This window comes from Gadus macrocephalus, chromosome 15 (genome assembly GCF_031168955.1).
Source record: "Gadus macrocephalus chromosome 15, ASM3116895v1".
Taxonomy (NCBI): Eukaryota; Metazoa; Chordata; class Actinopteri; order Gadiformes; family Gadidae; genus Gadus; species Gadus macrocephalus.
The window spans coordinates 23244376-23270746 of record NC_082396.1 but is presented as its reverse complement, the minus strand read 5'-3'; the positions used below and the strand labels follow the sequence as shown (position 1 = coordinate 23270746).

At 45.7% G+C, this 26371-nt stretch overlaps 1 protein-coding gene across 1 annotated transcript; it reads right to left on the bottom strand.

Annotated features, from left to right (window-relative positions):
- Window positions 1-21308: 21308 nt before the first annotated feature.
- Window positions 21309-24330, bottom strand: LOC132472972 (uncharacterized). Its single transcript, XM_060072869.1, has 4 exons — window positions 24147-24330; window positions 22216-23333; window positions 21797-22039; window positions 21309-21595 (listed from the first exon to the last, which is right to left on the bottom strand). Exons 2-4 carry the CDS (start codon window positions 23072-23074, stop codon window positions 21309-21311), a joined length of 1389 nt encoding a protein of 462 aa, XP_059928852.1. The 5' UTR covers window positions 23075-23333; window positions 24147-24330.
- Between the last annotated feature and the right edge of the window lie 2041 nt (window positions 24331-26371).

The following is a 26371-nucleotide window of genomic DNA, read 5'->3' as shown; positions in this document are numbered from 1 at the left end:
TTTGCACGTTGCTGGGCCGTTAATGAATGTGAGAGTATTCTGGTGGACCGATCATACTGGGATCTGAGTTCGTTTATTTTCCGTGCCCTCACCTCTGACTTCAGTGGGTATGTTTGCTCAATATACTTGTGCTTGGTTTCGTAGTGGCTTCACATTGCCACTTTTTATGATCGCCACGGTCTCGGAACATATGAGACAGACCGGTTTACTACTCGCAGCGGGAAGAATGAAGACATATTGCTCTGTCCATTCATCCTTGAAAGCTCGATTTTCGGAGTCTACTTTTCTTATCTTTGAGCACGACATGCTGTTATCTCTCCTCTTGCTAGCTCTTGCTTTCGATCCTCTCTCTTTCTCTCCATGCACCTATTAAAGATTCTCTCTAGCGAGCCCTTTCCACAATTACCCGCCTCTCTTTCCAAACAATCGCTTTGATTGGCTGAGTAGCGTGAAGGGCTATGACCTAATGACGTACATAAGCTCAGCTGGACAAGCTGCGACAAAGCCGCGCCGGTTGAAAAAAACGCTCCGTCAATATTATTAATTTCTCAATCATTTTTTAAAAATGCGTTGCGGTCCAGAAAGAACCGTCACTCGGTCCGGATCCGGACCGGAGTCCGCCATTTAGTGACCTCTGGTATACATGGTATGGTAAACATGACAACTACCATGACAACTCCTGTCAACTATCAACATACTATCAACATATTAGCAATTAATCCAGCCTGATTATAATAATACAACAATGATTAAAGATCAAATTTAATGTGGATTTAATATATCAGGAATATTAGGCAGTATTACAGGACATTGCTATAGCCTAACCAAAATACATTTGCGTACGTTGAGAGAGGGCGGGAGAGCAAGAGACTTAGCACCCAACCTGTGCATTATTTTTATCCAGGATGGTAGTGGAATGTGGGATCTGGAGAATATTGAGCCCTCTCTGATGGACCTTGTGATGCACCTTCCCATGTGGTTGGCCTTTCTACAGATCCTGTAACATATATCATCCGTAAATATTCAAGATTCCATACCTTGTGAGACTACGTTAAGGCACTGAGTGATCATTTTATTTGTTTTTAATCTATTGATTTATTTGGGGGTTATACATTGTTGATGGCAAAACAATATTGTAAATTTACAGTGAGAAACGGAAGTCTTTGCAAAGTGACACGTTTTGTTATTTTGTACTCCAACACCTTGAGTTTGAAAGGATTCAGTGACCAAGAGGTTAAAGTGCACACTGTCAGCTTTAGTTGTAGGGTACTTACATAATTTTCGGATGATATTACAGCATAACAAAACATGCGTCACTGTCCCAAAGTTGTTTGGTGCTTACTTTCACTTCTCCCCCAATCTCGTACATTGAGGGCAGGTCTATTTGCCATCAGTTCTTTAGCACAGAGCCTCGGAACAAGATTACTTCTCCCGAGGTGGGATAGCCATACAGCAGGTGCATTGGTAGTAGAGGATCAGGGTTTGATTCCAACTCGGGGAAGCTGCTCCTCCTATGGTTTTGTTAGTAGTAGGAGAGAGAAACGGCAGAGGAGAGCAAGTTCTCAGAGTGTGAATTGAAGCCACACCCCCAAAGAGCTAACCCCTTCTCTGATCATAACCAGGTTTATTGGCCAAGTACATATGCAAGGAACTTGATAGTTTTTTTGCTCACATATACGTAAAACACTTGAAATTGAAGTGCAATGTTAAGATACAGTATAATCGAATGGCACATTGATCGAGAAGCCCCTGACTACTACAGCCCGCAGACGGAGCCCACATGGAGGGGGCGGGCACTCAGTCCACATGGAGGGGGCCGGCACTCCGCCCACATGGAGGGGGCGGGTACTCATGCTGCGTTCGAGTATTCTCTGCGAACCGACTCGGATCTCGGATCTGACGCCACGCCCGTCCACATCGAGGGGGCGGCCACTCAGTTCACATTGAGGACTGGTCAAACAGCATTTCTGATCCCGTTTCTGACCTGAAATTAGCTGAAATGCACCTGAAATTAGCTGAAATTAGAGTGTGCCCGCCCGAGCGAGTGATGCCTAAAACATGCAAGTAAGTGAGACTGTCAAAATGCTTAATATATTTAGTAATATTCATGCAATTATGTATTATGTCTTGTTAACTACTTAATCGTCTTTTAAGTTTTAGTTACACCTAGCATGTTCCCCCCAACATGCTAGGTCAATTTTCAGCATCATAAGGTTGAGTGATATAGTCATGTCATACACAGTTTGAAAGCTTAGAATCTCAGGAATGTCACCCAATGTCAACCATTCGGTGGAATAAAAATGTTTAGTGAATATAGATCAAATATATCCTAGTGTCTTAGGTCAAAATAGCCCCCCTCACCCTCCTCCTCCCTTGGTCCATTCTAACTTTATCGTCGTTGTGGATATCCTTAGCAATGAGTTGATACTTCATGCTGGGTCTTGAAATGTCTATTTTAGTCTAATTACATCTAATTACAGCTGCGGCTCTTGGCAGCTATGGCGGCGGTGACGGCGATGTCGGGCGACAGAGCGTGAAGCAAGAGTGGCGTCCACCTCACTGAGGAAGGCGTCAGTGTGTTCCCCCCCCCCCCCCCCCGTTGAGACTTTGTTTGTTCCACTCTTTATTGATTTATCTTATATGTTAATAGTTTACAATCTATTTTTTGTAGTTGTTATTTTTTAATTGTTTTGTTGAATAAAAAGACAGCTGTTAGTGCTCCTGTGATTGGTGTAACTTAATGTGCTTCACACATGTAGCTTTTCATTATGTCTATTGAGGTACATTTTTTGCCCTTAGATGTGGTCACTTCGTTATTCCTCACATTACATCTGTTAAGGTCATACCTTTGGGTCCCAGTCTTCATAGTTCCCCAAATTTATTTTTGCTCTTACTCGGCCTGTAACTCTCACAGACAGACGGGTACAGGAGTTCGGACACGTTGCATTGTTTACAGGCAAGGGTGGATTACCGCACGGGCATACCGGGCACATGCCTAGGGGCCCAAGGGCGGCCCTAAGCCAGAGCTTCTGTGTGAAGTCGCTGTTAGTAACTTTTAATGTTGCATTGTCAAAGCAATCTGTAGAGAAATACAAAAATTCAAGCGAAAACGGCAATAGTAAAAAAAAAAAGCTCACTAGGGGGCACTATTTCAGTTAGTGAATTTGAGACGGGTCACGAACAAGGCACTGTGATTTAAACATGGAGCCAGTGTTGTGCCTGAACGCGTTCATTGAACGATAGTTCATGAACTCGTTCATATTTTCGGCGAACGTGAACTGAACGTACTGTATTACTGCCTGATGAACGTTACTGTGAACTCGTTCATTCTGGTGTCTGTGAACGGCACGCGCACTCGGTTTAACTTCGTTAAATTGGGGGGTTATTTGTTTATCAAAACGGCGGATGCGCGCGCAGAATGATTTGTTTGACCGGTTGCCATGGTTATCTCCGTGTGTTTCATTTGCAGTTGCGGCGTTGTCAGCTTACTGTTACATTAAACTGCAATCAGAAAATGCGGTTATATGCTATAGACCCTATAGTGTCTGTGGTGTAAAGGCTGGGACGAATTAAAAAATATAAATACACTTTATGTTGAAAGTATAGACCGTCCCGATTCCCATTGAAACGAATGGCGCGGTGATTATTCTTCAGAACGAGATCTGTTAAATAGTGAAAAATGAATCAAACTGTAATCAGACAACACGGTTATATGCTATGGACCCTAGAGTGTTTCTGGTATAAAGGCTGAGACGAATTTCGAATTATAAATATGTACAATCCATAACGTTATCTCCCGCTGGCTCATAGCTCAGCGGACTAGAATACCTCCTAGAATCATTGCTTGTTGGCCGGAAACGTAAATGGGGGCTGTTTACGTTTGGTTGTAGTCTTTTCGCTCGGTTCTCCGACTCAACAGTAGGGCTAGAACCGAGCGAAAAGACTACAACCAAATTTGAACTACAACCAAACTAGTTCCCTTTCCGCTTCCGGCCAACGAAGCAATGAGTCTTCCAACAGAAATCAATGGGATTTACAAAATGCGCTAAATGTACAATACATTTTCGCTACGATGCTTGATTCAACCACTCTATATCATCCTAGACAAATCACGAAGTGGGCTCGATGTTCAAAATACCGGAAAAAAATAATAGCTCACACAGCAACATATTGAAAAAAAGAACTATGAACTAGTTCATTTTTTGGAACTGTGAACTTAGTTAAAATCTTTGAATTATGAACGTTGAACTGAACTAGTTCATTTTAAAATTTGTGAACTGAACTTTGAACTAGTTCACGTAGAAAGTGAACTATCCCAACACTGCATGGAGCAACGGCGAACGGTTGTAACGTGAACTCTTAAGTGGAACCTTAATAGGTCCATGAGTGGAACAGTTAAGCGAAAAAAATATAAACAAGAGAAAATGTATTTGCAAGTCGTTTAGGCTATGCTTAACTTTATAATAGTTCCATGGTACGCAGCAAGAAAGATACCGTCACAATACTCCCGTAGCATCTGTTTGTATAATTTAGTTAACAGCATGGGCTCCCGCTAGCTTAACATAGTATTACCGTTTACTCTTGCATTAACAAGAGCAGCGGAAATCTGCTCAATCGTCAATGTGGTCGGAGTGCCCGCCCCCTCGATGTGGACTGAGTGCCCGCCCCCTCCATGTGGGCGGAGTGCCCGCCCCCTCCATGTGGGCGGAGTGCCCGCCCCCTCCATGTGGTCGGAGTGCCCGCCCCCTCCATGTGGGCGGAGTGCCCGCCCCCTCCATGTGGGCGGAGTGCCCGCCCCCTCCATGTGGACTGAGTGCCCGCCCCCTCCATGTGGACTGAGTGCCCGCCCCCTCCATGTGGACTGAGTGCCCACCCCCTCCATGTGGGCGGAGTGCCCGCCCCCTCCATGTGGGCGGAGTGCCGGCCCCCTCCATGTGGACTGAGTGCCGGCCCCCTCCATGTGGGCGGAGTGCCCGCCCCCTCCATGTGGACTGAGTGCCCGCCCCCTCCATGTGGACTGAGTGCCCGCCCCCTCCATGTGGACTGAGTGCCCGCCCCCTCCATGTGGACTGAGTGCCCGCCCCCTCCATGTGGGCTCCGTCTGCGGGCTGCAGTCAGGGGTACTTGCATTGATCTGAGTGTAGCCTGCGTGGCAATGATGATCGTCTCTTACCACCTATATCCATCCTTGGTCGTGTTGGTTCTTTTGAATTGCATTCTGTTGTTGCACACAGGGCATCGTTTTTTCCTTGCAAACAGCCTCTCCTTCTGGAGCCATTTTATTAATCGTTTACCCCCTTTCTCTGTCCTCTGAAGTAATTCCCTTGTTAATGTCCTATTACTGAAAAATACACACAATTTAAAATGTAACAGATGTAACATTAGATGCAGTTGTAGTACCGGTAGATGTTCTCTGGAGGTTGGTGCTCCTCGTGGGTATTCTTTGCAAACATTCTGCCAGATCTCTCATTTGAATTCCTAGCTAAATTTAACTTTCAGGCAAAATCCCGAATCACGTGATCGCCGTAGTGCGAAGTACGATTGTTAAGTCGAACAAAATAATGTTTTATTTCAGCTAATGTTAAATTACTGTTCTTACACTAATGTACACTTATGCTGCCAACTATCAACAGACTATTCAATTCATTCAACATTCATCCACATTCCACACATTTCAGTAACTGTAATTAACGGGTTTTTCCTGACTTACAGGTAGTGCTGCCACTAACGGCTCCGGAGCCAGATCTCCCTGGCTGGAGCTCAGCTGCCGGAATTGGCAACAATCCCTTTGTCCTCCATGTCACGGTTCAATCTGGAGTTCATATTCCCCGGTATACAGGCGGAAAATTAGTAATAAATCTTGAAATGTATAAGTATGAAACACATTTGGGTTTGCATCTTTTTTAGATGTAGAGATTCAACCGAAAGACTCTGCTCCAACCATGGCTAAATAAATAAATAAATTACTGAAAGAGGAGAACCAGCTTCTAAAAGAGGAGCGGGATTTCCTTAGGGAAAAGGGTCTCAACCCAGTGAAGACTGGCCCATAAACAATTTCAAAAGTTATCCAGACTGTTCCTCCCAAAACCAACACGGAAGGCTATTTCAACAGTCTAAATTAGTCTTAATTGCTTTTTATTTTGCTCTTATTGATTCGATATCCCTACATCATGCAAATGCATAAGATAGGTATACTACAGAGGATATTTTCAAGTGCTAAATCATAAAAAAAAAATCTATAAAGAAAACTAATTATTTTACGATTTTTGTTACACTGTCCCACAAAAGGATGCTTATGGATTCTCTTCGACATCTGACTCTGAGACAGACTCCTCCTCCTCTAAAGGAGGGAAGAGGAAGAAGAAGAACAACAACAACAACAAGAACTTGACTATGGTGATACAATCTATAAAATGGCTTCAAAAACAGCGCTACACAAACTGGACGTTCTTCACCATTCAGCTATCCGCTTTGCCACCAATGCTCCCTTTAATACACACCACTGTGAACTTTTCAAACTGGTGGACTGGCCCTCGCTCCAAACCCGTCGACTCCGACATTGGCTTCAGTTTATTTATAAGACACTCCTGGGCAAGACCCCGTATTACCTTTCCTCCCTTCTCCATCTCTCTAGAAGCACTTACCGCACAAGATCATCTGAGCTTATCAAACTCATCAACCCACTCACCAGGACTACCTTCGGCCGAAACTCCTTTCATTTTGCAGCAGCTTTTGACTGGAACAAAATTCAAGACACCCTCAAACTTACAGCTTTCATATCACAGTCTGCCTTCAAGCAGAAACTTAACTATGTCTTAGTAGACCCCCCCTGCTCCTGTTGATTCCACTGTTTCTCATTTGCATTACACCCTTCACACACAATATAACATTGACCCATCTTAATTATTATTATTATTTATAGTGCATTGGTTTTTTCTATTTTCTTTCTGTACATAGGTTATGTATTTGTATATCCGTTTTATATTTGTCTAAATTAGTCATGCTTGTGTTTTTGTTATTTGTACCTTTTGTTCCTGGTGGGGCCTCTTGGACCAGATCAATATTGTAAATAAGAAACTGTTCTTAATGTTTTATCTGGAAAAATAAAGGTTAAATAAAAAAAAAAGAACAAGAAAACCTGCATAGCATTTGGAAAAAGAGGTAACTGTGTGATTATGATATAATGTGTTGTAGTTCAGAATCCAGAGGACGTTGTGCACAGGTACCGAGCTGTCCTAAAAGAGTTTAGGCGCACCAGGAGCATGAGCCTGAGCTGCAAAGCACTGAACAGGAATACAATTGCTTTGACGGCCATCATTGCCGAAATTTTGATTGGCGCAGAAGGTGAAGACTTCGGGCAACTGCCAGTGTTCATTGAAGGAGACACTGTAGGCAATTATGCTAAAACCTGCAAGGCCTTCTTCGAAGGCAACCATCTTCTCGGGAAAATAATAAAAACATTGAAAAACAACTCAGAGCTGCTCCCTATAAAATGTAAATTCCGAAAGTGAGGGGCCACACCAGGGTTCTGTGCTTGTTTTTTCTGTGGTAGGGAGTTGTCCCTGTTAGTTATACTGTATATCATCATACCGTCTCATAGTTATACATTTACATGGCAGCAACAGTTTAAGCTTTGTTCAGTACAATGTAACTACCATGGGATTAGACATTGCTTTCTTTTACAGTAGCCTACAGTTTCAGTGTACTAACTCTGTAAATTGTGATTGGGAATAATCTAATACAAATTATATGGTAAGAACATGGTAATACCATGGAAACAAACAAGGCTTCCTTTTACAGTACAGTTTCAGCTTACTTACTGGGTAAATTGTCGTGTTTTACTTGGTAACGTTGCAGAACGTACATGGTACAAGTTTGTGTTGACTGCATGGAAAAGGGAATAATCTCTTACAAATTATGTTGTAAAAACCTGGTAATAGCATGGAAACAAACTAGGCTTCCTTTTACAGTACAGTTTTAGCTTACTTACTGGGTAAATTGTCGTGTTTTACTTGGTAACGTTGCAGAACGTACATGGTACAAGTTTGTGTTGACTGCATGGAAAAGGGAATAATCTAATACTAATTATATGGTTAGAACCTGGTGATACAATAGAAACAAACAAGGCTTCCTTTTACAGTACAGTTTCAGTATACTAACCGGGTAAATATTCGTGTTTTACTTGGTAACGTTGCAGAACTTGCATGGTACAAGTTTGTGTTGACTGCATGGAAAAGGAAATAATCTATTACAAATCATATGGTAAGAACCTGGCAATACCATGGAAACAAACTAGGCTTCCTTTTACAGTACAGTTTCCGCTTACTTACTGGATAAATTGTCATGTTTTTCTTAGTAATGTTACAGAACGTACATGGTACAAGTTCTTGTTTACTGCATGGATAATGGAATGTATCTATTACAAATTATATGGTAATAGCGTGGTAACACCATGGAAACAAACGGCTTTGTACCCAGTATTTAAGAAGATGTACCAAGAGAAACCCGATTATGACACCTGTGTTCCTGCAGAGGTCATTTCATCTTTTCTCGCCTCGCCTCCATCGCAGGCCGCGGCGAGCGGCCAGCAAAGGCCTCGGGCAGCGGGCCCGTGGGGCGATGCCCCACCCCAGGAGCACCGGCGAAGGCAATTACGGGGCGAGGGAGAAGCGTGTGACAGCGAGAAGCACCTCTTTACTAAAGACGGCTGTTTTCTCCCCACACAGTTAACGCCGGAGCCTACCGACTCGGCCATAACTGTTTCACACGTATCTCCCACCACATATAGGCAGGCCGTCAATAAACCTTGTATTATTGATCAAGCCAGCCCTACATTACTTCCCCTCACCACACTCGCCTGGCATGACATGTGACGAGAAGGCCGCTCAAGCGAGCTCTCTGTCTACGAATGACACGCAGCTCGTTCCCAGTGCCAGCAGTCTGCTGCCCAGTCACAGTGTTATTCCTCCTCACGTCCCAATGCTCAGGAGAGAGGAAGCTACACTCTAGTCACAAGCTGAGCAGGCAGGGCATGCCTCTGCTAATGACACACACACCCAGCCCTTTCGGGCAGAGCCCCCAATGGGCTGCGGGGAGGACTCCTCCCCTCGCAGCGGCGGCAGGGGCTCAAGCATGGCTCCTTTCCATGACAGCCGCTTCAAAACAAGAGGCTGCACAGCCGCTTTCAGAGCATTACTTAGAATGGCTGAACGCGTGCCCCCTGGCCAAATGGATGGACATGCTGATCAGCAAGAGTCTGCAGTTCACCTCCGTTCCACCACGATTCACGATTCCAAAACACAGGAAATTCCCGCGTTTCCCATTCCAAGGGTCACACTTCCAGTACAACCGTCTCCCGTTCTGCTATTCTCTAGCCCCACAAACGTTTTCTAAGTGCGTGTAGACGGCTCTCCGGCCGCTGCACGTACTTGGACGATCTGCTTTTGATGGCTCGCTTCAAGGAGGAAGCAGCTATTCAAACAAAAAAGCTGGTAATTCACCTGTCGATTTTAGGCTTCACCATAAATTGGAAGAAAAGCTCCCCCCTCCCCTCAGAGTGTGATGTATTTGGGGTAGAGCTGGATTCAGCTGTAATGAGAGAGGCTGTCAGCCGCTTCAGCGGCTGACCACCGATGAGGCGGCTGCAGAGATGGTTTTCTCGCCTGTGCATCAACCCGGTGCACCAACATCGGCGCAAAATGACCATTTCCTATCAGTGGGCCCCGATTTGACCCACTGGGGCGATCCCCGAATCCTCACGAGAGGGGTGCCATTGGGCAGAGCAACGTCACACATCTCAAAGTACACAGATGCTTCTCTGTCGGGCTGGGGAGGAACCTGCAAGTTTCACATAGTGGGCGGCCCCCGTGACCATGCATATAAACGCATTGGAGCTCCTCACTGTGTTGAAAGTGATCCAACACTTTGCCCCAATGTTAACGTATCAACACGTAATGATTTGCACGGACAACAAGGCGACAGCAGCTTACATAAATCGCGCTCGGCACAGCTGCTGAGCATAGCGAGACAGCAGTTATGCTGGGCGCGCACACACTTGCTCTCCATCAGAGCAGTGTACATCCCCGGTGTCCTGAACAGAGGGGCAGACATAATGTCGAGGGGGGGTCCCCAACCAGGACAATGGACTCTGCACCACGATCTGATCAATCAGATATGGAGCGAGTTTGGGAAGGCGGAGGTCGACCTATTCGCCACGCGGGAGAACACACAGTGCGAGCTGTGGTTCTCTCTCAGCGTGAAGGACAATCCCCCACTCGGGGTGGATGAGTTCGCTCACATTCCGTGTCCGTGTGATTCGCCAAGTCTTGGACCGAGTCCAAGGGGAGCTGCAGTCTATGATTCTTATAGCACCGCAACGCACGATTGCACCGTGGTTTCCCTGCCTCCAGCGTCTGCTTTCGGGGCCGCCGAGGGAACTCCCTTGGCGGCGAGTCGCTCTCTCACAGGCAGGGGGAGCAATCATAGATTACCCAGAGATCGGCCAGCGCTTGTGGGCCTGGCCGCTGAGCGCGAGCGCCTAGAGGGTCTCGGCCTCTCCCAGGAGGTCGTACGGACCATCCAGGGGGCCAGAGCTGACTCCACCCGAGCGTGTTACTCGGCTAAATGGGCGGCTTTCCAGGAATGTTGCACGGAGAGGGGTTGTGATCCCATCTCCTGCCCCTTGCCTCTCTGCGTGTGCTCTCTTTCCTCCAGACTCTGATGGAAAGAGGGCTGGCTTTTAGCACGGTTAAAACGTACGCGGCTGCTGTTTCATCATTCCACGAAGGCTTCGGGGATAAAACTGTTTTTAGTCACCCCTTAATGAAGCGCTTCCTAAAAGGTGTGAGGAGAGAGAGACCCGTGACGCGCTCTCTCACTCCACAATGGGATTTAACACTGGTGCTGCACGCACTGGTTAAAGCCCGATTCGAGCCTCTTGACCGGGTGCCCCTCAAGTTTGTGTAAGCCAAGACAGCTTTGCTACTGGCCCTGACGTTAGCTAAGAGAGTGAGCGACCTGTCTGCACTCTCTGTAGCCCCTTCTTGTCTTAGAATACAAGGAGACGGCAGTTCGGGCCATATTACGCCCGAACCAGGCTTTTACACCAAAGAGTATTACTAGCTTGTTCAGATCGAGAGTAATAACACTCAATGATTTCTCTCTCCCTCCTCATCAATCTGAGGAGGAAGCAACAGCCCATCTCTTGTGCCCCGTACGCACACGGAGGCTCTGCGCAAATCTCAACAGTTATTTGTGCATGACAGAGAACATTCCCAGGGCCTCCCCCTGACGAAACAACAGTTGTCACATTGGCTGTGTGAAGCTATCACACAGGCTTATGTGTCAGCGGGGGTAAAGCCGCCTGAGACTATCAGAGCAGAGGAATATAGTCCTCTGTCGCTCTGCAAAGAGGGATGCCTATAGAGGATATCTGCACAACAGCCTCCTGGGCTTCCCCATGCTCTTTTATTAGGTTTTACCTAAGAGACATGTCGCACCTCTCTATGACACACTCAGTACTAGGTCCTTGTCAGAGTGAGTGTGATTGTGTGACTATTCCCCTCGCATATTAACACAATGTGAGGCGGAGTCAAATATTCATGCTGAGAGCTCTTGTGTCTTATCAGACACATTAGAGCTGCTCGTTGATGACGTGCCGTTGGACGCATTACGTATGTAATATGCGAAGCCTATATGACATAGAACATTAGTTACGTATTATAACTCTAGATTCTATGAGTATAGGCGCAGCCTTTTAAGTGGTCGGACTCATTGTCCTATAAATAGCTGAAGAAAAGCTGATTATTGGGACAGAACGTCCGCCGGCGCCCGCTTGTATCTGCGGATGTGATTGAGGCCCCGCGGACGTGATTGAGGCCCACGCTGTAGGTGGGCAGGGATTACAAATTGTTCAGTGCTACGGCTCGCGCCTAGGGAAAACCCAATAGCTCTAGAGAGATTCTATGAGTATAGGTGCAGCCTTTTAAGGCTGCACCTATACTCATAGAATCTAGAGTTACAATACGTAACTAACGTTAAGCTCAATTAGTTGTGGGAATGCGGGTGAGGAAGATGAAGAAACCCCTTTGATTGAGTTTGTTTTCCAGAATTTAGATGAGTTATTCCCACAAGTAGCCTGACATTTTACATAGAATGTTGCTTTGGCCCTTTATTAGGTACATTTGTTGTGAAGTTGCCTAAAGTTTAGGTTGTTTTACCAGCAGATCTTTCCGTTAGTGTTCAGCCAGAGACAACGATGACGTCGGGATCACATTCAGCAACCCAAATTTAAAATAAATTTTAGGTAACAGGCTCCTAGCATTAATATGCACAAACCCAAGCCCTTTATAGTCCTTAAAATCAGATGACAGATCATCATCAAGACCATTTAAAAACGTCTTGTTCATGCCACCCGTGTACTGTAAAACAGGTGATGTGTAAGGGAGGACTGACTGGTTGGGTGTGTCTTGCTGTCATGAAACAGCCCAGCAATTATGGGGATTAGCTCCGCAGACTGGGTACATCCAGGCCTTTCTATGACTAATCAGTACAGGAATAGGAAGCATAGAAAATATCCCATGCTAGAGTAAACGTGCAAAGTTGATTTATGATGCCTATAGGGGGAGCTGGAGCGGGAAATTGTAGTGCCGTGAGCTACTGACTATTGTCCGGGAGAGGCCAACTTGAAGAAGCTTGTAGTGCTGCGGAGCGCATAGTCATATCAATATTAATTAATAGGAGACCTTCGCGGTTTGGATGCAGGCCATCTTGTTTAAAAAGCACGGGCCTGATTAAAAAGACAGAAAAACTATCGACAAAGGGGATACTTTTTGTTCATGCAGCCCTTCAGCCAGATGTGGAGTTGGCAAATGCAGCTTGTAATTAAATCACCAAAATGCAGAGATGAGAATGGCCAGCAGATAATCATTTGCTTTCCGTTGTCCAGCAGATCGTCAATGAGCTGGAGAAATCTTGCTTGAGATCTCGGACATTGCGTATTTGAGGTTGTTTACACCGGCCTCAATAACCACTGTAGAAGCTGTAGAGCTGTTCTGGTCCATCAGCTGCAGGGCGGAAGATGTAAAATCCTTTACGCAGGCACTAGTGCGGCAAGAACTGTGCCCATCACGCACTGCCACATGCCTGACCATAGAGGATCCGATGACCAAGACCGAGGGCGGGCGCCGCACTTGGGCACGCACACCTGATGTCCTAGGGGTGTGAAGGCCGATGTGCAGATCGCCCTTGTCGCTGCGCATCAGCTGTTCCTGAGGCGGAAGGAGGGAGGAAACCAGGCTGTGTCCGAGTGCCGCAGCTGGTCGGGGGCACGGAGGATGTTGGAGAGCGGAACTCAGCGACCAGAGGAGGATATTCCTTCAGCCTTAAGATGTCATACCTGTTAGTCAGCTGCAGGGCCGGGTTTGGAGGAGGGGGAGAGAGGCAAGCCCCATTTCCTTGTCCACCATTGACCAGCACTCCCAACCCGGTCCACGCGGTGTCGAGCTCAACGGGGCTGCCACTCCATCCCCGCCAATGTGAAGCCGGGACTCCGTTGACTGATTTTCTGCCAAGTCGACCGATCACAACCACTTATCTAATTTGAAGTGGGATAAACACGATGACGGTGCAGGTGTAGAGGCAGAGACATTGCAACAACCACAAAGATGTGTGCGGCTGGTGAAGAACAGTCAGAAAAAGGTCTTTATTTTTTGTCTCAGTGCTGTGTCACCCGTTTAGTTGCTCTGAGTGGCTGAAGTCCTATCCAATTGGGTCCAGAGGCATCCTGGTGTGCGCCTGTTGGTGACGCCCTTGTAAATGGAGAATGAAGGGAGAAGTTCCAGACTAAGTGCGGTTTGATTGGTCTGGTGATGCCCGGCTGCCAGTCAGGTCTCAGAACGGAGGCTGCTCCACCAGGGTAACAGATGGGGTGCTCTGGTTGTAGCTCTCGCCCCAAAAGAGCTACTATGAAATTAACAGGCGGCTCCAGCCTCCCCAGCAGGACTGCTTTGTGGACAACAGTCAACGTTTGTTAAGCTTCATTCTGTGACTGGAGACACCAAAAGGAGTTGCCATGACATAAGCAGTATTCTTCACGGCTGGGAAAGAAATCCAAAATAGGTGCTTAGCACATTATACATCATAACAAATAAATATATTGGTACACAGGATCAGAGAGAAAAAGACAAGATGTTGTTACAGTTTTATAGCCCCTGTTATATTGAAGGTAATTGTGATAATGCGACGGAACAGCTTCAACCTAAAGTGGGGTATCCATGAAGACGGGAAATGCCAATGCAGAAAGGAATCCAAATAAATCACGCCACCTTGCTTTTCTGACCCATCACACACTATGTTAGCGAGGCCCTCATCTGCAGAGATTTCAGTAAGTTATTAAATCTCGGTGGTGCCAGAATTGAAGAAGAATATACATACTTGTATCATTTCACTGGGATGATAATTTAATGTCTAGTTTGACCTGGTAGACAAAGTTCAAAAACCTATTGGCAAATGAGATTTATTTTTTGATTGATTTAATTTATTATAGGTACGCTCAAGGAAGTATGTGAGCGACACAGAAGATAATTGGGACCAGTGGCTGCCCTATCTTCTCTTTGCTTACAGAGAAGTCCCGCAAGCGTCCACCGGCTACTCTCCCTTCGAGCTGCTCTACGGACGTCAGGTGAGGGGACCCCTGGATATCCTGAGAGAGGCCTGGATGGGAGAGTCCTCAGCCACCAACCAATATTGTGGACTACGTACTCAAAATGAGAGACAAGTTGGAGGAGCTGAGCAGTCTGGCCCACGACAACCTGGCGCAGGCCCAGGCGAGCCAAAAGACCTGGTATGACAGGACCGCCCGCAGTCGTACCTTCAACCCAGGCCAAAAGGTGCTCCTACTGCTCCCTTCTTCAGAGAGCAGCCTGTTCACTACGTGGCAGGGTCCCTTTGAAGTGCTGCACAAGATGGGCCCGGTGACCTATGAGGTCGCCATGCCGGATCGACGGAAGTCAAAGCAGGTGTTCCACATTAACCTGCTCAAGGAGTGGATATCCAGACCGGGAGCCACCAGCGACCTGATGTGGGCCAACAGAGTGGACGAGGAGGAGGAACTGAAGGAGCAGTACTTCCCCACCGCCGGAGGCGAGGCCTCACGTCCCTCTGTGGAGCACCTTTCCAACCGTCGGCAGGCTCCTGCAGATTGTCGGACGTACGACACTGATACACCACAGCATTAAGCTGACGTCTCCAGGGCCAATCCGCCAGACTTCACGGAAGGCCCCTGCAAGGCTGATTCCTGCATTGAAGCAGGAGGTCCAGTCTATGTTGGAGATGGGCGTTATTGTGCCATCACAATGCGAATGGTGCAGCCCCGTGGTGCTCGTCCCAAAGAAGGACGGGAGGCTACGCTTTTGTGTGGATTTCAGAAAGCTCAACGCCATCTCTGCCCTTCACTCTGCCCTCACCCACCTGGACAATAGCAATTCCTATGCTAGGTTGCTATTCATCGACTTTAGCTCAGCTTTCAACACAATCATACCATCTGATCTGATCATGAAACTACACAAGCTTGGCATCAGCATATCCACCTGCAACTGGATATTGGAGCCCCAACTTTGACCTCCCCTTCATTGTCCAGACGGATGCCTTAGGACTGGGGGCCGCTTTGTTGCAGGGGAAGGGAGACCAGTGGAGGCCGATCCTATACATCAGTCGCAAACTCTTCCCCAGAGAGACCAGGTATTCCACAGTAGAGAAGGAGTGTCTGGCCATCAAGTGGGCACTGGACACTCTGAAGTACTACTTGATGGGGAAAGAGTTTGTGCTAGAGACTGACCACCGGCCACTGCTATGGATGCATCCCATAGCATGCTGCACGTCTGGAACCTCCATCGCTAAGAGCTAGCAAAGGCCGTTCAGCAAAGTCACAACTTTTCTCGGTTTTGGGACCTCAGTGGTGGAACGAGCTCCCTGCCGCTCTCAGGACCGCAGAGTCGCTCACTATCTTCCGAAAAAGACTCAAGACTCACCTGTTCAGAGTCCACCTCGACACTGCATAGCCACCCCCCCCCCCCCCTTCTGGCCACCATTGTATTGTATTATATTGCATTGTATTGTATTGCACTGGAAGCGCACACCCGGCTGGGGACAGGTATATAGTGCGGGGGCAAAATCAATTATCTTTATTTGCACATGTACTTTGTAAGTAGTGGCGTGTGTCCACGCAAGAATAATAACTAAGGTCTGATGTAGTTTAATTTATTATAGGTACGTTTTTTTTTACCAGTTTGATGCATATTTAGTTGACTGATATGTAAACACCCCCGGCGATATTTCATGGATTGGTATGTGCCAATCTCGGGTGATCTGACGAGCAGATATAAGGGAGGCGTGTCAGTCCCGAGGGGGGGAGCTAGAAGACAGAAGCTATGCCATGTGCTGTCTGTATATTCTCAGTTGTGAGGAAAAAATGGATTAAAATGGTTTCAAAGTAATTTTTGCTTCACTACTGCCTTTTTGTGCTGAACCTAAGACGCTCGACATTCTACCCTTTGACAGGGAGTCTGTTATTTTTACAACTGCTGTGGTAAAACAGACCCTCTAAAGTGATGGTAGTAGCAAAGTTGGTAGATCGTCATAATCAATTACTCCATGCGCAATTCCTTTGTGGAGTCAAGCAGTGGTGTAGTCTACGTAATACGCAGGTATACGCCGTATACCCACTAGGAACGCTCCAGGATTTCCGTCTACCCACTTATAAATGTGCACGGATACGTATCAATCGTTTTGTGACAGAACTTTTACTTCATTGTTTATTTTTCGCAAATACCGGTTGGGTATAACTGCAATATAATACTTTTAGCAGGGGAAGTTATCTCTTACTTTCACATTCACTACATTCATAAAATTCCCCATGCGCGCTCGCGCTCTGCCCTGTCTCTGTTACGAAGCGGGAACTTCCGGGAAGCTGCCCCCGCATCACTGCATGTTAGTTGGCGTACCAAGCCCCTCCCTCTCACGCTGTGATTGGCCACCTACACAGATTGAAAATTAACAGTTAAAACAACTGGTTAAAACGATAAAAAACACAACACAAACACTTAAAGAGTCCCAGGCTACATGCTACAATAACATTCAACATTACAATATGAAAAGCAAACTAGACTATTTCAGTGATTTAGTTAGTTATATGCCTGGCCCAAAATCTACTGCTGCCTCTTCGGTTGACCCTGCAGCAGCAGATACCACTACGAGAGCTACGGAGACTAGCAAAGACACAACAGAAAACTGTGTGTGCGTGCGTTCACGTGTGTGTGTGTGTGTGTGTGTGTGTGTGTGTGTGTGTGTGTGTGTGTGTGTGTGTGTGTGTGTGTGTGTGTGTGTGTGTGTGTGTGTGTGTGTGTGTGTGTGTGTGTGTGTGCGCGTGTGTGTGTGCGCGTGTGTGTGTGTCAAGTCCTCCAATATTAATGTGCATACCATATATCAAGTAGGCCTAGTCAATAGAAGACAAGGTTTTAATCCCACTGTATATCTCCTTTTTACTTTTAGATGAGAACCTCTGACCAGCCTTTGAGTGTCAGGCTAGGGTATTTAAACAGGCACCTTTGGTTAGAGTGGAGGGAAAGAAAGTTAGGTAAATGTCAGCCAACATGTAGCTGGTATACACAATTGAAATTCATAAAGTTAATTACTATGCACATGAGAGTTTAGCTAATTCATATTCATTTTTAAGGTGCAGTAATTTCTGACTTTTACACAATTCAATTACTGTATGGTATTTTAGATAACAACAGTTAACAGTTAAAAGCTATAATTAGAGCAATTGAAAGAGTGGAACATTAATCCCCTTCTCATGCATTGGTTAGCCATTGTTGTAAACAGTTCATCAAATTATTTTGAGTAAATTTTGACCTTGATTAGCAGGTGCTATTGCTATTATAGATACACAAAGGACAACTTGTAATTTTTGTGTTCTATTTGTTCATACTGTTATTAAAACTGATAAGCCTATTCAGGTCGGTATCAGGATGGCAGTCAGGCAGGCGAGGAGTAGGAAACAGGGAAGCAGACAGGCCAGCAGGGACTCGACAACAGGCGGTGCAGTGAGAGAGGCGAGGGTTCGGGAACAGGCAGGATCAGCATTGTAGAAACAGTTCTGGGTTTGCAAGAAAGCTCTGTGAGTAACGAGAGACGATCTGGCAGAGACTGAGTGGAGAGAGAGGATTTATATTGAGGGATTACAGGTGAAGGTGGCTGGGTTAATTAGGGGAGATCAGGGTGGCAGGCAGGTGAATGGGAAACCAGGGGCGGACCATGACAAAGAATGCTGGTAACAAATACATTGTAAAAAGACACACCGTGTGAAGTTATTTTTTTCATATGCTAAAGACTAGTCTAGTTCACCGTCATGCAGGCTGGTTTCAGTAAAATAAATAAATAAATAGCAATCTGTTTTCGGCGCATGTAGACCTATCTGCTTAAGCCCACGTTGAAATAATTTTGATGTTGATGGCGCAGTTGTTGAAATAAACAGATTGATTTCATACAAATCATAAAAGCCTCTCCCTGTGTCATTGTGTGTGCGTATATCCGAGGTGCGTGCGTGCGTGGGGCGTTCTTGATTGACGGATTTTCGAATTTTATTCAAATACTTCTCAGTGAATATTGAATAGTAGCCTATTTTTGCCAGATATGCACATCCCTCGTACTTACTACTTTACATGAGTGGCATGCCAGTGGAAAACGGTAGGTGCCAGTATGAACTAGGGATGGGCATGATTAATTGACGATCGACTAATTGATCGTTAAGAATTTCGTCGATTACGTACGTTTTTCATCGATTAAACTAATGCAGTGTGCAATTAAACATTTTACCACACAGGGGCAATATCTAAATTTGCGGCTCCTCCCCCGCAATAAACATCCCACTTTGCGCGGTTAACTCTTTACGCCTAGCAGCTATTAAAAGCTATAAAAATTATAAAAACTACTGTACAAAATGACTATTAATGCAGGCTATGTGGAAAATGCGCAGACTTTGGCTCAGCCTGGCTCCGCCCTCTTCCGCTACGTAGCTAAGATGGCTGCCGTTGAGTACGAAAAGTGTACATCACCACACACTTCGCAATTTGACCGTTTTGAGTACACCATCCGGGTCCTTTCAGTACACTTATTTTCGCCTGATCTGAATCGGAATGCCCTACGTACTCAAACTTAGGCTAGTAAGTACGGATAGTATGGATATTGGAACACGGCGATGTATTTCAAAAGTAATCATGAAGCGGACAAGGTCACGGCGAAGTCTGGTGTGGGACCATTATGATTTAAAAAATGACTTCATGGGGAGCACTATAGGCCTACCACTCAAGGCGAGGTTGGCATCGAAGCAGAAAGAAAGAACTTTCTGAGCCCCTGGATTGCACCCCTACAGGCCGGTGGAAAGTTGTTCCCCCCGCCTTGCCAAGTTAGCACAGAGGTATTTGTGCATCAGGGCAACGTCGGTCCCCTCAGAGCGGGTGTTTTCGGCGGCTGGACTGACAGTCACCAGGCTGCGGTCGCGTCTGACCCCAGAGCATGTCAACATGCTCATCTTTCTGAACAAAATCCGTAGACTGGTGCTAAAGTTGTGTGAGTTACTGGTTCTATATTCAGAAGCTTTGTTACTAAGCCTAATTCATTGTTCTCGGCCTTCTTTCTCTGCCTTTTTTTTGCGTTGCATTTGGCAAAACCTGTCCGAATTAAGTTTAATATATCTCTGGTTAAGTTATAACATGATTTTTTTTATATATTATTATTGTTATTATTTTGGGAAGAAACTAGTATTTTTAGTTATGTTTATGCAACCCTGTCTCATCAAAATTACGTTCCAGGAGAACTATTCGGCATTCTCAATTACGTTTGGGAAAAAACGTATGTTGTCCGTGATTACGTTTTATTGAACGTATCGCAAATACGTTCGTTCTCAGCCTATTTTTTTGCCATTTATTTACTTCTAGGATTATGTTTGGTTGAAACGTATCCCAGATATGTTGAATGTCAACGTATAGCACATTATTGTCATTAAGGCATATTTCGCTTTCGGGGAACGTTTCATTTAACGTATTTAGTCTGAAACACGTATCTTGGCCGTGAATACGTTTTATTGAACAACCAACAAGGTTATAAAATAGGGGAGAGCCGGGTCGATTGAAACACTTTGCAGTTAAACGTCTTTTTCAAAGATGACGTTACGTATACAAATAATTTTAACATGTGATCAACAACTCACAGGTGTGTTCTCTTAATTACAAGTGAAATTTAATACATATGTTGGATGATCGAGCTGTTATTTAACTTTGAACGCAAGTTGACATTTGTTTCAAACGCCCCGCCTAGTCGGGACGTTTGAAACACGCATGCGGGACGAATGAAACAGCATATTTTAAAAATAATCTATTGCCCTTACTCTTGTTTTTACGCTACATACCAGACAACATACTAGTGTACTCGTCATTGCTAAAATTTCACATAATTCCGCATAATATAAATAGGTCAAAATATATTTTTGGCCCGTGCGTAATTGTCAAGATGCACATTTCGGTTAAAACTCACCTTTTTTCTTTTGGACGACTAAATTTGCATTAAATTTACTTATTTCCCTGTCCTAAGTAATGTTTAAGGATACACGGTTGAACACCCTTTTATTTATTTTAAACAAAAACTACCAGGTCAACAGGATATCACGAGACCTGTTACATCTGAAATGTATCCAAGCGCCGCACGGGGTTAACTTCTTTTCGACACGCTCAGCACGGCGCACAGAAGCATCCGAAGTCTCTGTGGACAGGTAAGTGGCTAAACTTATTTTTTCTGATAAATATTGTGTAATTGTCTGCACATTTACATGAACATTATGTTGAAATCATAATAAGCAGAACTTTGACACTCTAGCTGATGGATGGTAATGGCTGGAGAAAAGGATAAATCGGCAAGCCATGTGTCGTGACCAAGAGCAAGGGTGTAGAAGGCTAGCCTATAGCTTATACCCAGCAGTTCTTAAGTGTGCATGTCCACTAAATTAAATTATTATTGTCATAATTTAATGTAGCCATTGTTATTTTTGATGCGTTACCATGATGGACGAAAAGTAGGCCTACCCTGCAAAATATTTAATAGCCAAGCTCCCACTCATAGCCTAACCCAGGCCTCATAGTTAGTTAGTTAGTTAATCAGTCTATAATGTTAAGTGAATTGTGCTGTAGGCCTACATTTACAGTATTTCCACTGCAAACTAGTGAAGACACATGGACAGTATAGTAGGCTGAATATTTTTATTCTTTGTCACACAGGTGACACAGGTAGTGTGCACTCCCGTCGGTGCAAGCCTCATGCGACCACTTATAGCAAAATACACACTGGACCCACTCTTCCCCAGACATCGAGGCGCTGAAGAGCTCGCAGCACACGAGGCAGCTGACGTCCTCGCTGGATAGGCCTAAATAAATTGGAGATGTAGAGGCAGCAATGGTGGTGAACTCTGCTGCCTCCGGAACAGGACAAACTAGGCCTAAGGTGGGGCTGACTCCATCAGCGGGCCAGGTGATGGTGGGAGGAGCAGCTGAGGTGGCACCAGGGGTGACTCCAGCAAGGGGGGCGGCTTCAGGAGCGGGCGAGAAGAGCCTCTTCTTGGGAGCCCGAGAGGAGGGAGGCTGCTTGGCGGGACGACGCTGCTTCACAGTTCCCTGTTTTTCCGCCTCTAAAGCAGCCCTCACCGGGGTGTCCGTAAGTATAGCAGTTGTCCTGAAACATTCAATTGGACGTTTTAATGATAATTGAATTACTTTAAATGTGGTAGGTCTACATGACTGTAGACAAAGGAAGTCCAGACAAGATATGAGATGCAAGAGTAACTCCACTTGCCTCTTTCTCCCTCTTCTCTTTGTGATCTTTCTAGGTCCGGCCTTAGGGTAAGGCCGGACGATGTCCGGGCTGAATTCAACGGCCTCTCCCTCAGGCTGGACAGCTTCGTCAGGCCCGGCAGCTCGATCAGGTACATCCATGCCTGCCAAAGGACACATTTAAAAAATACACACTTTTAAATAAATGTTTATAAACACAGCTTCTCTGCCGTCCACTACCCTATGGACTTCTTTTATGAACTTGGACTTATGGGACTATTTACTTATCTATTATTAACCTTTGTTTAATCCTCTGTTGCTTCTGATGAACAGTTCCTACCTGAAGTGGCACCTGGAGAAGCGCTGACCTCGTCACCCGAAGCCTGGGGAGGAGGACGGTCTGTCGAATAGGCTCCGGCGAAGTCCTTTTCCTCAAATGCAGAGGGGTTAAAAGGCCAGATCCCTGGACTTGAGAACCCGGAGGTGATGTTGTTCACTGTTGCAGCCTTTGGTAAGGCTTCAGCAACGATGGAGGGCACATCATAAATTGAGATGTTTATCCCTGGGTGGCTCCTCATCCACCTGTCCGCCGCACTGTTTACGTACCCCTTAAGGGGGCCGAAGACACTAATGTCCATTGGCTGCAACCTGTGGGTGCAGTGGGGAGGGAATGACAGCAGCACTATGCCATTGGCTCTGCAGTAATCAATTGCTGCAATTGACAGGTGGGACGTGTGATTGTCCAGCAGGAGGAGCAGCTTCGACTCCTTGGACACACGGGTGTGACTGGTGAAGTGGGCCAGGTACAGGAGGAAGTCTGGCTCCTTCATCCAGCCAGTTGGGTTGCCGCTGCCAGCACAGCCAACGGGTCCACCCCTCAGGAAGTGGTCTTTGAACCGCTTACGGGGGAAGATGAAAAATGGCGGAACAAGGTCGCCCTGAGCATTGCCTGCCAGGGCAACTGTGACCAGGGTCCCCCTCTCCGCTGAGGTCACTGACCCGACCTGCTTCTGCCCCATCTGGGCGACGACACGGTCTGGCACCTGGACAGTGGTGACCCCTGTAAATAGTTGTGTGAGTATAGTTGTATATAATATAGTTGTGTGTATATAGTTGTGTATATATATAGTTGTGTGTATATAGTTGTGTATATAGTTGTGTTTTATGTTAATAAAGTTCATAGTAAATACCTGTTTCATCAATGTTCCAAATATCCTTGGCCTGGAACTGGTGCCGGTCCAGCACTGTCTTTAAATTTTGGTGGAACAAGTTTACATTACTTGGGTTGAAACTTGACAACCGTTGTTGGCTAGTGGCCTCTGGACGCCGAAGGGAGAGGCTGCCACTGCGCTCCATGAAGGAGGTGAACCAGTCCTTCCCCGCCATGCTCTTCCTCGACCAGGATGCAGGGAATGGGCAGCTGAAGTGCACTGCCAGCTCAAAGGCAAATTTTCTGACCTGAAGGGGTCATAAAAAGTTGATGTACATTTGTGTGTTTATGTTTATGTTATTTGTTCATATTTATTAATTAAAGCATGTGCATAGCATACATGTGTGCCTGTCCTACAACTTATGTAGCCCTTTTCACAACACTGACCTCATTAGGGGTGAGCCCAAAATAAATGGCTGCTGCCCTCTTCAGGTAGTCCCTGACCTTTCCCTCCTGCGCTGCGTTAAAAACCCTATTGTGCGGGTTATAGCCAGGGGACCTAGCCGCTTCACTGCCCTCTTCTGCCCTCCGCTTGAGGTAGCGTGACAACGTCACATGGTTAATGTTGTTGGCCAACGCTGCCTGCCTCACTGAGCTTCCAGAATTGACCTCGCTGCAGGCCCTGGCATACACCCATGCAGGAACCAGCCCACGGGAGGTGGTTCTCCTTCTCACGCGCGGCATTTTTCACTCAGTAATAATCTGCTGATGCATTTGATAAACACGTTTTGTTCATTCAAAATGTTATTAATTCAAAGCAATAGTTATTCATTGCAAAACATTTATTAATTCTGTGATTTATACAGGTAATGATCGTGCAATGTTCGCGTAATTACGCATGATGATGTGCGGGACGTTTGAAACAGGTGTTTCAATCGTCCCGACAGCGACTACTGACACTTAAACCTTTTTTACCTCTAAACTTCAAAACTGTGACATTGCACACTTTATCACAGGTTTAAATACTAATTCATCTGTTGTATAGTGATATTATTATGGCATGAAACATAAAATACAACTATTTATTACAAAAAAACTACCGCAGGAAGGATTTTACTTACAGCTCTCGAAAACAGGTTTGCGGGATAACTTTTGAACGGCGTGACGTCATTACACAAAATTTCCCGGGGTTGGTCAGTCTTGCTTGCTGAACGTAGTGACGAATTTTGACGTGAAAGCCTTGCGTGGTTTTCGAGTAAATCGCTGTGTTTCAATCGTCCCGTGTTTCAATCGACCCGGCTCTCCCCTACATACATTCCTGGTTATATAGCCTACAATACATGAATTATAATTATTTGGAAACTTCCCATCACTGCCAGTACGGCGAAGGTGACGGTGATGCAGGGTTGCGAGCTTCACGGGTTGTTTTAAAAACTGATTCGCGGGTGTAAACCTCAAAGGCGCGGGTCACGGTTTTCTTGGGTATTTCAAAACCCAGCGCAGAAACAGTTGGGGTGTATTAATATGTATTGTATAATCTTCTTGAAAACTCAGTCAGAACTATTAAAAACCAGGGGATGGGCGGGGTTGGGCAGTGGACAGACACGCAGTGGACACACGCAGTGGACACACACACACACACACACACACACACACACACACACACACACACACACACACACACACACACACACACACACACACACACACACACACACACACACACACACACACACACACACACACACACACACACACACACACACACACACACACACACACACACACACACCAATCCGGTATCACGCCAAGGCGTGAAATAGATGTGGACCACGCCTTGCGATGGTCCACATCGCAAGGCGTGTTCAGGGCAATATCATCCGACTGCAGACACAAATGGGCGTTCCCGTGTCGTGGGCGTTCCCGTTCACGCAGACTAAAACGCCCCCCCGGCGTTCTCGTGTGGTGGGCGTTCTCGTTTACGCAGGCTGGAACGCCCCGTTCTTCTTCGTCGATCTAGTAGTATGGGCAGCATAGAACTGACGTTAGCGCCCCCTTCTTCGATCTCGTAATACGGGTACGTTAGCCAGCTAGGCCTACAGAATGTTAACTTACATTTATGTGTCGGATCTCGACCCAAACTTTGCATCAAACTTGATGCAACACGATCATTACAGGGAGGCTCCATGATCTCATGTTCATTATCTTCTGGGTTAGTATAGGTAGGGTATTAGGTATAAGTGAGATGTTTGATATAGTTGTTTAAGAATATGCCCAAATTAAATAATGAATAGATTAAAATAACACTTGGGACATTATGCAGTTCAAATCCAGTTACCAGACACTATGAAGGCTCAAACAGTAGGCCATTTGACTCCAAGTGTTCACTTACTTTTCCAACTGAATGTTTTCAATAAAGACAAAAAACAGTAATTGCTCTGTAACAATTAACCTTACAACATACATCGTAGGCACAAATGTATGTTATACATCGTACAGCATTTGTCACAAAAACAAAAGAAAGGAGTAATAAAATACCAGCATTTCTGGGCAGATACATTTACTACAGTAGTATGCACATTTACAAATGAAAGGGATTGCAAAAAAAGACGTCCCAAATAAAACGAAAAAGGAGTAATAAAAGAACATTATCCTAGGCAGACATCTTTTATGACAAACCTGCCATATGCAACGTGCCTCAGTACCAGGGGTGCTCTTGGCCAATTCTTCTTTTTTAAGAAGCCTTTGAGGCGTAGCGCAAGGCCACTGCCACAGCCTGCATTGTTGTAAATCTTTCTAACCGTTATGCATATGAGATTGTCTTTATTAAGCTTAAGGTCCCCTGCCAAACTCATTTATATATATGGAAGGATGGAGAGGCTTGATTAGTTCTCGGAATGTGTTTGAAACCCTGTTGAACACGCCAAGCATCGCCATGTCCAGTCTCAGCGTCTCTTGAAGAATTTGCTGAAGGACTTCAGGTGGTAAGAATGGCCTGTCCTCTGTTGTGCCAGATTGGAGCGTGTGGCTGAGATGGGGAGATGGAGAGGGTGAGCTTGGTGTGCCAGCTAGCCCTGCAGGGCTAGAGAGAGCGAGAGATCCGAAAAAGAGTGAAGGAGAGCGAGAGAGAGGGAGAGAAACAGGGATTATAATCAACCTTCAATTCAATCACACAAGCCCAGACCAACACTACCCACACCATTAAACAAAAAGGGAATCACTGATCGATCAAAAGTCTGAGAAAGAGCAAGAGAGAATATACGTAAATAGAAAAGTATGGACATAGTATGTAATACCTTTCACTGCTTAGTGATTGGAAGGTGTGACTGAGATGGGGAGATGGAGA

What these genes read in the sequence shown, in the direction of transcription:
- LOC132472972 (XM_060072869.1), bottom strand. Translation starts at nt 23,074, where the DNA reads ATGAAACAGGTATTTACTATGAACTTTATTAACATAAAACACAACTAT. An exon ending in TTCTCCAGGTGCCACTTCAG is followed by an intron (nt 22,040 to 22,215) that starts GTAGGAACTGTT and finishes GTCCTTTGGCAG; the next exon opens with GCATGGATGTACCTGATCGA. An exon ending in AATTCAATTATCATTAAAAC is followed by an intron (nt 21,596 to 21,796) that starts GTCCAATTGAAT and finishes GTGCCACCTCAG; the next exon opens with CTGCTCCTCCCACCATCACC.